This window comes from Leucoraja erinacea, chromosome 1 (genome assembly GCF_028641065.1).
Source record: "Leucoraja erinacea ecotype New England chromosome 1, Leri_hhj_1, whole genome shotgun sequence".
NCBI lineage: Eukaryota > Metazoa > Chordata > Chondrichthyes > Rajiformes > Rajidae > Leucoraja > Leucoraja erinaceus.
Window position 1 is genome coordinate 10,735,415 of NC_073377.1, and position 14,665 is coordinate 10,750,079.

At 41.0% G+C, this 14,665-nt stretch overlaps 1 protein-coding gene across 1 annotated transcript in view; it reads right to left on the reverse strand.

Annotated features, from left to right (window-relative positions):
• Positions 1-474: 474 nt before the first annotated feature.
• The window catches only part of LOC129706739 (probable E3 SUMO-protein ligase RNF212), a 101,424-nt gene continuing 87,233 nt past the window's right edge, over positions 475-14,665 (reverse strand). The window contains exons 14-15 of the mRNA XM_055651304.1: positions 12,105-12,141; positions 475-2,050 (exon numbers count right to left, since the gene is read on the reverse strand). Coding sequence (XP_055507279.1) covers positions 12,134-12,141 — 8 coding nt within the window. The 3' untranslated portion in view covers positions 475-2,050; positions 12,105-12,133. The remainder of the gene's footprint in view (positions 2,051-12,104; positions 12,142-14,665) is intronic.

A 14,665-nucleotide genomic window follows, 5' to 3' on the forward strand; every position in this document is an offset into this window, starting at 1 on the left:
TCCAGACGTTCCTTTGCCTGCAAACAACCAACTCCAAACACATTGGGCAAGTTCCTGTCTAATACCATCAACATTGATCTTGACCCAATTCAAAATTTTAACTTATGGGCCTGCCCTGTCTTTATCCATCCTATGTTAACCAAGAGACCCGGGTTCAATCCAGACTATGGGTGCTGTCTGCACGGAGTTTGGACGTACTCCCCGAGACCACTTGGGTTTTCTCTGAGATCTTCAGTTTCCTCCCACACTCGAAAGACACACAGATTTGTAGGTTAATTGGCTTGGTATAAATGTAAAATTGTCCCTAACGTGTGTTAATGTGTGTGGATTGCTGGTCAGTGCAGGCTTGGTGGGCCGAATGGCCTGTTTCTGTGCTGTATCTCTCAACTAAACTAAATAAATAAGGCGAATCGCAACAATCTTTATCCTCACGTAGGTAAGTCTGAAACTAGAGGGCATAGGTTTAATGTGCGAGGTGAAAGGTTTTAAAATAAAATGACGGGGAAACCTTTTCCCACAGAGGGCGTGTGTATGTGAAACAAGCTGTCAGAAGATGTGATAAAAGCAGTTACAATTACAACATTGAAAATACACCTGGACAGGTACATGGATAGGAAGAGTTTGGAGAAATATAGGCCAAGCACAGGTAAGTAAATCTCACTCGGTTAGGCAGCTTGGTCAGTGTGGATAAGTTGGGCAGATGGGCCAGTTTATCTGCTGCATATGTAGCTCTTTAGCTTCTCCCATCCATGTATGAGTACAAATATCTTTAAAATGTTATAATTGTGTCCACCTCTACCACTTCCTCTGCAAAAAGCGTGATAGAATACTTTCCTTTTGCTGAAAAGGATGCAACATCAGCGACTCTCATTTTGACAGCATCCATGACAAGTGACTGTGAATAATCTAAAGCAATATTCCTTCCTTCAATTACACAGTACCATAGTGAGAGTATGTAACATCTCCAAAATGCTTTACAGCATATTTTCAGGGCTTCTTCAATGTTACTTCCTGAACCTACAACTTCCACTACCTAGAATGACAAGGATAGCAAGTATATGTGAAGATCATAAAATCCCCACCAAGATACACAGCATCCTGAATTGGAAATCATTTCCTGTTTTTTTGGAAAGGTGAAGAGTCTAAAAATAAGACATGCCATATTAAACACTGGAACTCCATATCTAACATAATTATGGCAGTATATTAACCTTATGGAATAGAACAGCGAACATAAAAATGTACAACACAGGAAGAAGCCTTTCGGCCCATAGTGTCCATACCAAACATAATGCCAAGATAACTAGACTGATCTAGCTACACATGATTCATATCGCTCTATTCCCAACATTTCCACGTGCCTATCTAAACGCTTCTGAAACTCCACTTTCATATCTGAATCCACCACCACCTCTGGCAATGCATTCCAGGCACCCATCACATTCTTCACAAAAACCTTGCCCCATCCATCTCCTTTAAACTTTGCCCCTCTCTTCTAACGCATCTCTCTATCTTTTAACATTTCCATCCTGGGAAAAAGGGTTCTGACTGTCTACCCTGTCTATGCCACTCATAGTTTTATATACTTCTATTAAGTCTCCCCTTAACCTCCGGCATTCTAGAGAAAACAAACCAAGTTCATCCAACCTCTCCTCCTAACTAATCTCCTCTAATTCTGGTAAACCGAGATAACTAATTATCAGCTTACCAAAGGAAATTGGAGATTCGTGTTCACCATGCCAGCAACACCATAAACTGCAAATTAATTAAAATTAAAGAAGGGTGGAGTTCTATTTTTATTTGTGTACATTTGCAACGTGCAATGTCATAAATATTACATCTCATCATACGTTTAAACAAAAGTGAGAAAAATAAAGAATTTATTAAATTTGTTTCATATATCTTAAAGAACTGTACAGCATTACACTATCAATTGAGGATGATAAAGCAGATTTGGTAAAGGAGTTGCAGTAGAATTAGATATTGAGCAGGTCCATGGATAAATGTTCCATTCTTTGCAGGCGCCTTCTTGATACAAATCTTCAAATTTCTGTAATGCATAAAATGTAATGATTTCACTGTTTAAGTTGGAATGTATTATGTAACTTAATAGTATACGAAGAAATATAATGTTCTAAATCCTCAAAATATCTGTCTGTATCAATGGTGACCAATGGGAAGGATGCATCTACCCTGCAATTTCTTGCTGTTCCCATGGCCTGTTTGATCATCTTCCACTTGGTCTAACTGCTTGCTATGTTCGATACTCCAGCATTGGGTTTGCCAACAGTGATCACCAGGTAAATCTGAATTCCTCGAATTGAGTGGCGGCGGACGTCATCCATCAGTACATATGGGAACTGAAAGGAGCACTATGAAGTACTCCTATTAAGCAAAAAGAAGAAAACTTACCACAGTAAATCTCTGGTACCGTGGCAGGTTTTAGTGGGGCTGGATGGATTGATTGATTTTCCAGACTATTGGGTGTTATTTCTTGTAATACCACAACTCTCTTTAAATTCATTTTTTAAATATTACACAGTATGATAGATAGATTCTTGATTAGTACAGGTATCAGAGGTTATGGGGAGAAGGCAGGAAAATGGGGTTAGAAGGGAGAGATAGGTCAGCCATGATTAAATAGCGGAGTAGACATGATGGGCCAAATAGCCTAATTCTATGCCTATTCCTTATGACCATATGATAAGTTTTCCAGTGAACTAGGTCAATTGAATGGGAGCAGTGGAACCAAGGTCTTAGCAATTTCAAGGGATTTGCAGGATCCGGGGCACAACAGGTGAAAGCTTGTGGAAAAGTGAAAAAGCTTGCGGAGTGAATATCTTCTAATTTATGAGCAAACATAAAGGGCGATTAAAAAGAGATGAGGGACTGGGTATCCCTCAGGGTATGTTTCGCCTCCTGATTCCCCTAGGCCTTATATATAGAATATACAAATTACAAACATTGTGGAATAAATTCCATTAGCCTGGTGAACTGCTCCAACCGTGCAAGAGTTTCAACATCATGCATAACCAACTTACTTAAATGACACCCTCTTGATCCATCTAGTCATTCCCTCTGCCACCAGCACACAGTGACTGCAGGGTGTACCTTCTCCAAGCTGCACTGCCAATACTCAACCAGGCTGATTTGATTGCACCTCCCAAATTTGTGACCTCTACCATCCAGAAGGACGAGGACACAAGGCACAGATCTCAAAAATGAAATATTAAAACAAAACTCGACAAGTCTGTTCTGAGGCTAATAACTCATGCAAAATAGTATATGACAAAATAATCTTTGATGGTCTGCATTAATTAATTAGTGGAATGACAATTGGCTAGTCAAGTAAGGCCTTTGATAGAGTATTACGTATATACATAAGAATCAGCTCTTCAAGATAGGATGTGAAGAGAGATCCCTGTACACAAACAGCAACCGTGCAATCCAAATCAACAGACGAGAAATAGAAGTCCTTCTAACCAAATGTGGAGTCAATGGGGCGGCACAGTAGCGCAGCGGTAGAGTTGGAGGGCCAGAGACCCGGGTTCGATCACGTCTACGGTTGCTGGCTGTACGGAGTTCTCTCTGTGACCGTGTGGGTTTTCGTCGAGATTCTTCGGTTTCCCCCCACACTCCAAAGACATGGAGATTTGCAGGTTAATTGGCTTGGTATGTGTAAATTGTCCACGGTATGTGTAGGATAGTGTTAATGTGCGGGGATCTTTGGTTGGTGCGGATTCGGTGGGCTGAAGGGCCTGTTTCCACGCTGTATCTCTAAACAAAAAGTATGGCTATCCTCTGTTCCGTTCTACTGAGCCATTTTACCAAACTCATCAAGAAAAATAAGGTGGTAAGATGGGTTGGCAGTGTTGGCACACAGAAGGAAGCATCCCTGAAAATGGATAACTTCATCATCTTCTGCTTCAACCCAATGTTGATCCGCAGACTGATGAGCATCTGCCCATATGAGCTGGCCTTGGGGGGGGTGGGGGGGGCAGGAAAAACTGTAGCAAAAGCTAAGCATGTTCTTTAGCAAATGGAACCTGTTGATCCTTGATTCGGTTTGGTTAACTGAATGTGTTGAGCATAACCAGAGGGGCCAGAGCATGCACCAATAACAGGGTAGAGGGCACAGCTAAATAGAAATAGAAACTAGGAACGTAGAAACATGAAAAATAACTTGTTCCTCAACTGTGAGATGGTGTGGTTATCTCTGATATAACAGTGTCCTTGGGTCAATTCTTGCCCTGCTGCAGTCACCTGTGCCTACTTCAACTTTGTCTAGAGATCCAAGATAGATATGGAAATCCCATACATCATGATGTGCGGTGGTTCTACCTGTACCTGATGTTGCAAGGCATGATGTCTCAGAATGTTCCATTCATTTGGACTATGCAATATCACCAACCCATTGCAGAGGAATTTGTGATGAACACCTCTGATAATGATGTCACTCTAATGTCCTGTGGGGAAAGTTGACAATGGATCCTTCTCTGTATATACAGGTACTTTGCTTAGTTATCCCAAAAAGTGCTGATCCTATACTTCCTTGGCTTGTAGAAAAAGTAGGTTTTACCAAAAAATATAAACAAAAGCAACAAAAATTGTCAGATTGTTTGAAAATTTACCACATGCAAGAAACTGCAGATTTAAAATCTCGAGCAAAAATCATAGTGCTGGACCAGTCTGAAGAAAGGACAATTCACAGAACATTGTCCATTCCCTTTGCTGCTTGACCCTCTGAGTTCTAGAACTTTGTGCTTAATAATTTAGCAACTTGCCAAGTGATCCAGCCTACTGTTTAAATCATTCGATTTGTTAACATTCAGTTTGCCACTGCAACTCCAAAACATCATTGGCACTTGACCCATGAGGGCACTGAATGTATCTTGACCCTTTGCCAACAAGAATGGATGTGCAGTTTAAACCTCAGGTAATTCTTGGTCCAACGTGTTTATGGTGGAAGAATTGGTGTTGCAATAACATTTTGTTACTGATATGTATTAAGGCCCTTGGTGCCATGTATTAAAGCATTACTTTATCCTAGATGGAAATTATCTGATAAACGCGACATAATATTACTTGCTTTGATACTTTTCTAGATATCTACATATTAGCATGAACTATTCTATTCTTCCAGAGATGTGAATGATGATAAATCATGAGATGCAAAACTCTGCTTTGGATCTTATGACTGATTGGTATTTCCGGCAATGAGGAAGTTATTCAAGTTAGTTGCTCAAGGGCATTTCCTTGAAGAATTCCTGCAGTATTGTCCTGGGATTTGGATCATTGACTTCCAATAACCACAGCTATTTTTATAGGGTATATAATTTAAACTACTGGATATTTATCATTTGATATCCTTGTTGTCAAGGATGGTAACTATTACTTCTGTTAGTATTTGTGCCCATTTCTAAGCTTGAGCTGCAGTCAGGAACCAAGTGTTTCTGGAAGATGGCAAACTGAGTTTTGATGAATAGATATCAAATGATTGCTTTACGATTACTTATTTATGACTAATTGAGAGGAGGTTGATGGCTGTTAATATTTTAGTTTAGTTTGTAAACTAACCAACTTTTTAAAATGTGATTATTTGCAAAGAAAAAGGTTTGATAGAAATCTTAATACCTCAGAGTCAAAAACAGGGTATCAATACTGACAAGATAGTAAATAATGTTCTTTAACATTGGCAAGAAAATAAGTTGCAGAACTTGAAAAATAGCTCTGTTCTGCTGAAACCAATTTAACCTGGAGTAGAGCAATCGTGTGCATATTTTAAGTGTTTTAGTGCCCAACAAGAAATTAATCTATTCCTTTTTCAGCAAGAATTTTGGTCTCTTGAAACTTTTATGCTGCCAAAAATCTCTCTGAAATGTCATCAACAGTGTAGCAACATACAAAATTGGATGCATGTTTACTCAAAGAGCAATGAGGTTTGGCTAACCCTTTTCCCCCTGAAACTGTCCCAAACAAACCACATACTCAAAATTAATTCCTTATCCTCACTAAGATTTATCTTGCTCTAAAAGTTATTCCATTATCATGTATCTCTACTCTGTAAATGGCTTGATGGTAAACATGTATTGTCTTTCCGCTGACTGGATTGCATGCAATAAAAGCTTTTCACTGTACCTCGGTACACGTGACGATAAAGTAAATTGAACCGAAGGTTTGTGACCTCTATCACTATTCAGCCGAACGCACTATGGGAACTTCACTCGCCCCCCCTGCAGGAACTATACATCAGGAGGTGCAATTCCAGAGCCAATAAAATCATGGGAGACCCCTTCCACCCCTGCAACGGACTGTTCCAGCTGCTACGGTCAGGCAAACGCCTCTGTTGCCATGCTGTGAGAACGGAGAGGTTGAGAAAGTTTCTTCCCAGAGGCCATTTGGACTGTAAATTCCTATCTCACCAGGGACTAACTTTACTGAATGTTTTTCCTTCTGCCCACAATATTCAATATGTAAAATATGTGATTCTGTTTGTAGTTTGTTTGGTTGTTTGTTTGTTTGTCTTTTTGCACAGTCCGCGAGCATTGCCACTTTTCATTTCACTGCACATCTTGTATGTGTATGTGACGAACAAACTTGACTTGACTCAAAGACAATATTACAAATGCTCCTTAATTGTTTTACCCACAGTGGTTTGGGTCACAGTCACTCTCAGAATCTTGGTCAAAGGATCAATCCAGGTTGCTGCTGCTGATGATGATCATTGCCACAACTCACAGTTTGTTGCTGCTCTGCCGCATTAGGAAGTCACTCCATATTAGATTCACAATCACACAGCACAGAAAAAGGCCCTTTGTCCCAACTGACGATCAGGATGCCCCATCTAAGCTGGTCCCATTTGCTCGTGTTTGGCCCACATCTTCTATACTATTATTAAAACCCTCATCGTGACCACTTCCGGTTTGCATTTTTTTTAAATTTGTGCAAAAATGGTACCCTTTATTGATAGGATTTTTTTTTTTGCCACCTTACTCCCGTTCTCCTACTCCAGCCCACCAAGTTTTGTTCCGATCAGTGGAATAATACAAAGGTTATGAAGGATTAAAAAATTGTGAGATCAGCAGATTGGTCTTCTCGCCTGTCAGTCACCATGAAGGTCACGCCCCCTTCCGGCACCCGCTGGAGAATAAAGCCCCAGAGGCGGGGCTGAGTCCGCAAGTAGTCCTGATTGAGTCCGCAAGAGTGGAGTCGGAAAAGCCGGCTGTGGAGTCGGAAAAGCCGGCCATGTGGAGTTGTAAAAGTTGTTTGATGTCGGAAAAGCCGGCTGTGTGGAGTCGGGTAAGCCGCTGTGTGGGGTCGGGTAAGCCGCTGTGTGGGGTCGGGTAAACCGCTGTGTGGTTGGGAGGTGCTGAGTAGAGTCCCTCCACCCCCCCTCCCCCACACCCATCCCCTTCCCCCCTCCTCCCCACACCCACACCCCCCATCTTTAACCCTCCCCTGATCCTCCCACCCCCCCCCCCACACCACCCCAGTTCACTTGCCAACCGATCTGATTCTTGCTGTAATATATGATAACTACAGTGCCCTCCATAATGTTTGTGATAAAGCCACATAATTTATTTATTTGTCTCCGTACTTCACAATTTGAGATTTGTAATAGAAACAAATCACATGTGGTTAAAGTGCACATTGTCAGATTTTAATAAAGGCCATTTTTATACATTTTGGTTTCATCATTGGTTGTACAGTTTTATTCTTGTTTCTCAGTCTCATAATGGCTTCATTGACTTTCATTGGCACAACTTTGGTCCTCATGTTGGCAAACAGCAATATAAGTTTCCAAAGGTGATAGAAAGACTGGAGGAAAGACTAGGTGCTGGGAACTCTCTTATACCTGCATTAAGGAGGCAATTAAACACACCTGTGAAGCCAGGTGTACCAAATATTATGGTGCCCTGAAATGGGGGGACTATGTATAAACACAGCTGTAATTTATACATGGTGAAACAAAATGTATAAAAATTGCCTTTAATAAAATCGGACAATGTGCAGTTTTAACACATGTGATTTTTTCTATTACAATTCAAAAATTCTGGAGTATAGAGGCAAATAAATAAATGACGGGTCTTTGTCTCAAAGAATATGGAGGGAATGTATGTTCACAGTCTACGAGACCACCTATCCAAGAAAAAAATACTTTGGTTTTGACACATTTCTGTGTGGAATTTTGAAGTAAGACATTTTTAAATGCGTCACTGACCTCTACTGAAGACACAACATTATTGCAGTTTAAAATGTTCACAAAACTCATGGACAAATATTTCATTTAAAAAAGTTTCCAGTTTTTAAAATGAGTAAGGAGTAAAAAGAAGGAATTTCCTTCCGAAGAAGGGTCCCGTTCTGAAATGTCACCTATCCATGTACTCCAGAAATGATGCCTGGCCCACTGCGTTACTCCAGCACTTTGTGTATTTTTTTTAAAATCAGCATCTGCAGCTCTTTGTTTCTACAAGGCCCAATGTAAGCTTGACGAACAACACCTCATCTTGCATCAGTTTGAGGAGGGGCCCAAACTCGAAACATCACCTGTCCGTGTTCTCCAGAGATGCTCCCTGATCTGCTGAGTTACTCCAGCATTTTTAGTCTTTTTTTGCAAACCAGCATCTGCAGTTCCTTGTTATAACTTTTTGCATTTGGGCTCATTGCAGCCAGCTTGGTTGTTATATAATTCAACATAAAACACAGAACAGCACAGGAACAGGCTCTTCGACCCATAATGACTGCGCTGAACATGATGCCAAGACCAAATCTCATCTGCCTGTGCATGATCCTCATCCATTCTCTGCATATCCGTATGCCTACCCAAAACTCTCTTAATCTGCCTCAAACACCACCCCCAGCAGCGCGTTCCAGGCACTCACACTCTGTGCAAAAATATTTGTTCTGTACATCTCCTTTAAATTCGGATTAAACTCCATCTGCCATTTCTGTAGTTGATCTCTTTCCCACTGCAGCTTCTGACAGCCTTTCTCACAGTCTGCAACTCCTCAAATGTTGGTGTTGCGTTATACATACGCACATTATATACATAAACATACACACATATCTATATATAAAACGTATGAACATACACACATATCCAGGGCTCGAAATAAATGGTTACCCAGGTGCCACTGACCACTCAAAGTGCGGCCGAGCAACCTAAACCGCTAGTCATTTTGCCCGGCTTGGCAACTTAGTTTATACCGAAGATAGACACAAAAAACAGGAGTAACTCCACGGATCCGGCAGCATCTCTGGAGAAAAGGAACGTGACGTTTTGTGTCGGCGACGGTTGTGGGAAAGATCCTAAGTGTGGTGTGACGGAGGGTCGGAGCGAATGACGGGCCTCGCCCAGCCGCAGTGGCGACAGCTCCATGTCCTCCCGCTCCCCTCCCCGCCCGGCCTGATAACGCTATAGGATTTTTGCTGATAGTGGCCGCTGCTGCCACTCCGCCAACGGTTCTTTCAAAACAAACCCTTGGAGGAGGGAGGTGTCGGTCAGAGGCGGAAGTAGAGTTAGGGGGGGGGGACTGAGGATAGAGCGCGGTGATTGGAGGAGAGAGACGTACCAAAACACTCTCGGCAGACCTGTACCGCAGCCAGGACCGATCCCGGTCTCCGGCGCTGCAATCGCTGCTGAACCGCCACTGGACCATCCCCGTCCCCACCCGAGAGCCCCCCCCCCCCCGTGGGTGGCCAGAGACGTTGGGAGTCAGACGGGCGCGGTGCCCCCAGGCCCACAGCCAGCGCAAGCAGCGCTGCTCAACTCTGCCTGTCCCTGTCTGGATTGAGACAGGGCTGTAGGCGAGACCAGAGATTATAGAGGAGCTCCTCTAGTATCTTTGGGCGAGACATGCAGCTGAGCTGAAATTACCGTTCACAGAAGCCTCCGAAGCCTCCCGCGTGTGTGTGTGTGCGCACATGCACAATCACACACGGTCTGTCTGCGGTCCCCTCCATATTTTGATTGCGATTCCCGTGCCTGACAGGTGTTGTCCGAGGAGTGCTGGCCTTCCTTCCCACATCCTCTGCCCCTTCCTCTCTCTCTCTCTCTCTCTCTCTCTCTCTCTCTCTCTCTCTCGTACGCCCCCCCCCCCTATCTATTCATCCTGCACCGATCTCCCTATTCACCTCGTATTGATTTTCCTGCCACTCCCCATCAATCCTACACTGGTCCCCCAATTCATCCTGTACTGACCCCCCTTTCCATCCATCCTGCACTGCTCCCTCCATCCATCCTTCACAGATCCCCCCATTCAACCCCACTGACATCCCCATGCTCTCCCCTCATAATTTTACCTACTCCAACCAACACGCACTAATTCCCCTGCCTCAATCCATCCAATCCGCACCAATTGCCTTCTCAAGGTTTATCCAGGTTTTACTTCTACAGTCAGTCATACACATCACAAATCTGGTCAGGAGATATTTCAGTTGAAATTTTAATGTTAATTCTGAAGAGGGAATGATGGAAAAAGCATTTATCACCAATTTAAAAAAAAATTGTTGCTTACAAACTAGGTATCTTCATTGCCACATACATCTAATCTGAATGTCTGGTAATGTGGCGTCTTGACAACATATAAATATATTACCAAAAGAACATTTGCTGCATTTATGTCCTTTGGCCATCTTTTGTCAGTTAGTGTAATGTTTAACCTGTCAGATGGGTATAGTCAGTTTTAACAGCTATTATCATAAAATGCCTTTAGAAAATTCCTTGCAACCTGTATATTTTGTTGTGGATAAATTATGTGGGAAGCGAGAGTGTTTCTGTACCAATAGCAATGACGACCCATGCTATGGCCATGTCATGATAATTTTCGGTCCTTCACAGAAAACATGCTTGCATCAATCTGTAGTGTGCATGGTTAAGCATATATGTTATCATGGTCCAGGATTTATTGAGACAGGTTGATCATACGCTGAATAATCCAACCACATTTTTGTTTGGAAGTGGAAAGAAATAATAAAAATTGTATTAACTGCAATGTGTAAAAAGAGTTGAGATACCGTATTATAATTTTGCTGCATGTCATTGTGGTATATATCATGGCTTGATTGGTGAATATGTTAGTTTGTGACTTTATTTGAAGCAGAAATATGTGAATGCTACATTGAGCATAATTCCGACTAGTAACTACGCACTTCGTCCGAGCACGCGTCATGCAAGCCATCTTAAATGACCACCTAAACTTTCATTTGGCAACCTAAGCTCCCAAGGTTGCCCAGCTGGCAACAGGGAAAAAAAGTTAAGCAAGAGCCCTGATATCTATATATAAAACATATATATAAAACATATGAACATAAATATACACACATATATATATATATATATATATATATATATATATATATATATACACATACATATATGCACACACATATATATACACAAACACACATATATATATACACACACACATACATATACACACATACGTATATACACACAGGTAGATAGATAGATAGATATATAGATAGAGATAGATAGATATATAGATAGATAGATACACACACATATATATATATATATATATATATATATATATATACACATACATATATATATATATACACACACACACACATATATATATATATACACACATACACATACACACACACACATAGACATATATATATATATATATATATATATATATATATATATATATATATATATATATCTATATAGATATCTATATATCTATATATCTATATATCTATATCTATATCTATATCTAGATATATAGATATAGACAGAGCCGGCATCTCCAAAATCAGTACCCAGTTCATGCTTTTTCCCCCATATCCCTTGATTCTGTTAAGAGCTAAATCTAACTCTAACTCTCCCTTGAAATCGTTGGATGATTAAGATCTACTTTATGGTAAATGACTGCACATCCGATTGACATTTGAAACACGAATTACGTGGTATGAACAGGATGCTGATTCACAATGAATGCAATGTGAATGGTGAATGCTCTTTAATGCCATGAAGGATTAATTAACAGTTACTTTAGTAAAGCTACGTGTTGACTCAAACATCAAAAGCAGAATTTTAAATTAATTTGTTGCACAAATCCATTTAGCCTTACCTGCATTTCATTTTTGCTATCCAAGTAATTTATGGTCCTGAAAAATAGAAAGGTTTTGGATGAGAGAAACCAGCCTCAAAAAAGTACAATGTTAGAATGGGTAAATGAACATCTGTCACATGTTTTATTCATAATACCTCAGTGGTGTTAATTCTGGATCACACTTTTCTCATTGCTGCACAATTTTGGGTGTTCAACTTGCTCGTTACTGAGGAGCCAATGTAAACTGTTCCTTGGCCATGAAATGACAGGCAAGTTGGCTTTGAAACTATACTGTGCAAACTATACCATAGACCAGGAGTCTGCTCCGACATTCGATCTTGGCTGATCTATTATTCCCACTCGACCCCATTTCCTGCCTTCTCGCCGTAACCCTTGACACCCTTATTAATCAAGAATCTATCAATTTCTGCTCTCAAAACTTTGAGGATTATAGGAAATAATACAACTACTTTTATATTTTCATGAGTGCATGTTCCTGCAGTAATAAACTTGTATCATTGTGAAACCTTTGATCCCATGGATGGATTGTCAAATGGTCAACCATGCTTCTCCTGACTCAGGGAATTGTTTCAATTCTTTACGAATGGGAGAATGCATACAAGATAGATGATAACTTTTGTGTTAAAAAAAAACCCTGAGCAATGTAAATTTATTAAGTTTATTAATTCATGTTTAGAATAAATGAATATATAGGCTCCTGATTTTAGTGCCTGTGCACGTGTGTCTATATAAGTGTGCATGTGTGTATATTAGGTTATAGAGTTGAAGCCTACAATCACATTGCTGGTGTCAGACAGATTGTGAGAAGAGTGCCCTGTGTGACACAGTGCAAGGGAACGCAATTGTCCAGAGGAAGTGCAGTAGGTCTGGTGCTTCCGTGATCAATAGATACAAATCTAAGAGGTAAAAGGGGTGTGATGGTGTAGGAGAAGCACACGGCAGTAGAGCAGATGATAATCGGGGCATCGGGCATCAGTCAATGGCACTCTAAGGAATAGATGTTGTTAATGCATCCAATCATGGACATAAACATCTGCTGACATTCAGACAGAGCAGATTGTGGTTGAAAGAGACGGACCTGGAGAGAAATGCTCGTAGTCCACCATTCCAAAAACTGTGTTTTGAAATCATGGTTTAATCACTGTTTACATCCTTTCAAACACCAGATTTCCCAAAGCCTAAGAAACCAATCTGCATATGATTAAAATAAAATGACATTTAAACGATCTCCCTTTCAATAAGATTATGGGCGATTCTCTACCTCACCCCTATATTTCTATGTGATCTACATATTCTTCAATTCCCTATATATTGACATTGATTTCAGCATTGAATATACTCAATGGATACCTTTTGAAAGTCAGAATAGACTTTAAATTTCTATTTTACATGTCTAGTAAAAAGAATCACCACAGGCTACATAAGATCATGAATCGTTAACCCCACGCCTCTAGTTCTGAAATTGTATCTTTCTCAGGATTGTGTCTCACCTTGTCTCCTGCTTTCTTCCAGCACACGTTGTCTATGAGGATCCCTTCTTGTTCACTTGATCCTAATATTCCCAAATACAACTTCACTTTGAGACATATTGTAATCAGTTCTCTCTTTTCAAATATTTTTCTGCTTCTTCTTTTCATCATCAACTTCACCTGAATGGTGGCCGATTAGGAAAAGGGGAGATGCAACGAGACCTGGGTGTCATGGTACACCAGTCATTGAAAGTCGGCATGCAGGTGCAGCAGGCATTGAAGAAAGCGAATGGTATGTTGGCATTCATAGCAAAAGGATTTGAGTATAGGAGCAGGGACGTTCTACTGCAGCTGTACATGGTCTTGGTGAGACCACACCTGGAGTATTGCGTACAGTTTTGGTCTCCTAATCTGAGGAAGGACATTCTTGCCATAGAGGGAGTACAGAGAAGGTTCACCAGACTGATTCCTGGGATGTCAGGACTTCCATATGAAGAAAGACTGGATAGACTCGGCTTGTACTCGCTAGAATTTAGAAGATTGAGGGGGGGGATCTTATAGAAACTTACAAAATTCTTAAGGGGTTGGACAGGCTAGATGCAGGAAGATTGTTCCCAATGTTGGGGAAGTCCAGAACAAAGGGTCACAGTTTAAGGATAAAGGGGAAATCTTTTAGGACTGAGATGAGAATTTTTTTTTACACAGAGAGTGGTGAATCTCTGGAATTCTCTGCCACAGAATGTAGTTGAGGCCAGTTCATTGGCTATGGGGTTAGATGTGGGCCTTGTGGCTAAAGGGATCAGGGGGTATGGAGAGAAAGCAGGTACAGGATACTGAGTTGGATGATCAGCCATGATCATATTGAATGGCGGTGCAGGCTCGAAGGGCCGAATGGCCTACTCCTGCACCTATTTTCCATGTTTCTATGTTTCACCTTTGAATTACAAATAGTCACTTCATCTACAATCTCCTTTTTCCTTCCAAAGTTCTTGAATGTGTTACAACATCCTAATGGGCCTGTCCCACTTAGGCAAATTTTTGGGTGACTGTCATAGTCGCGGCAGGTCGCCGAAAAATTGGCGACTGAAC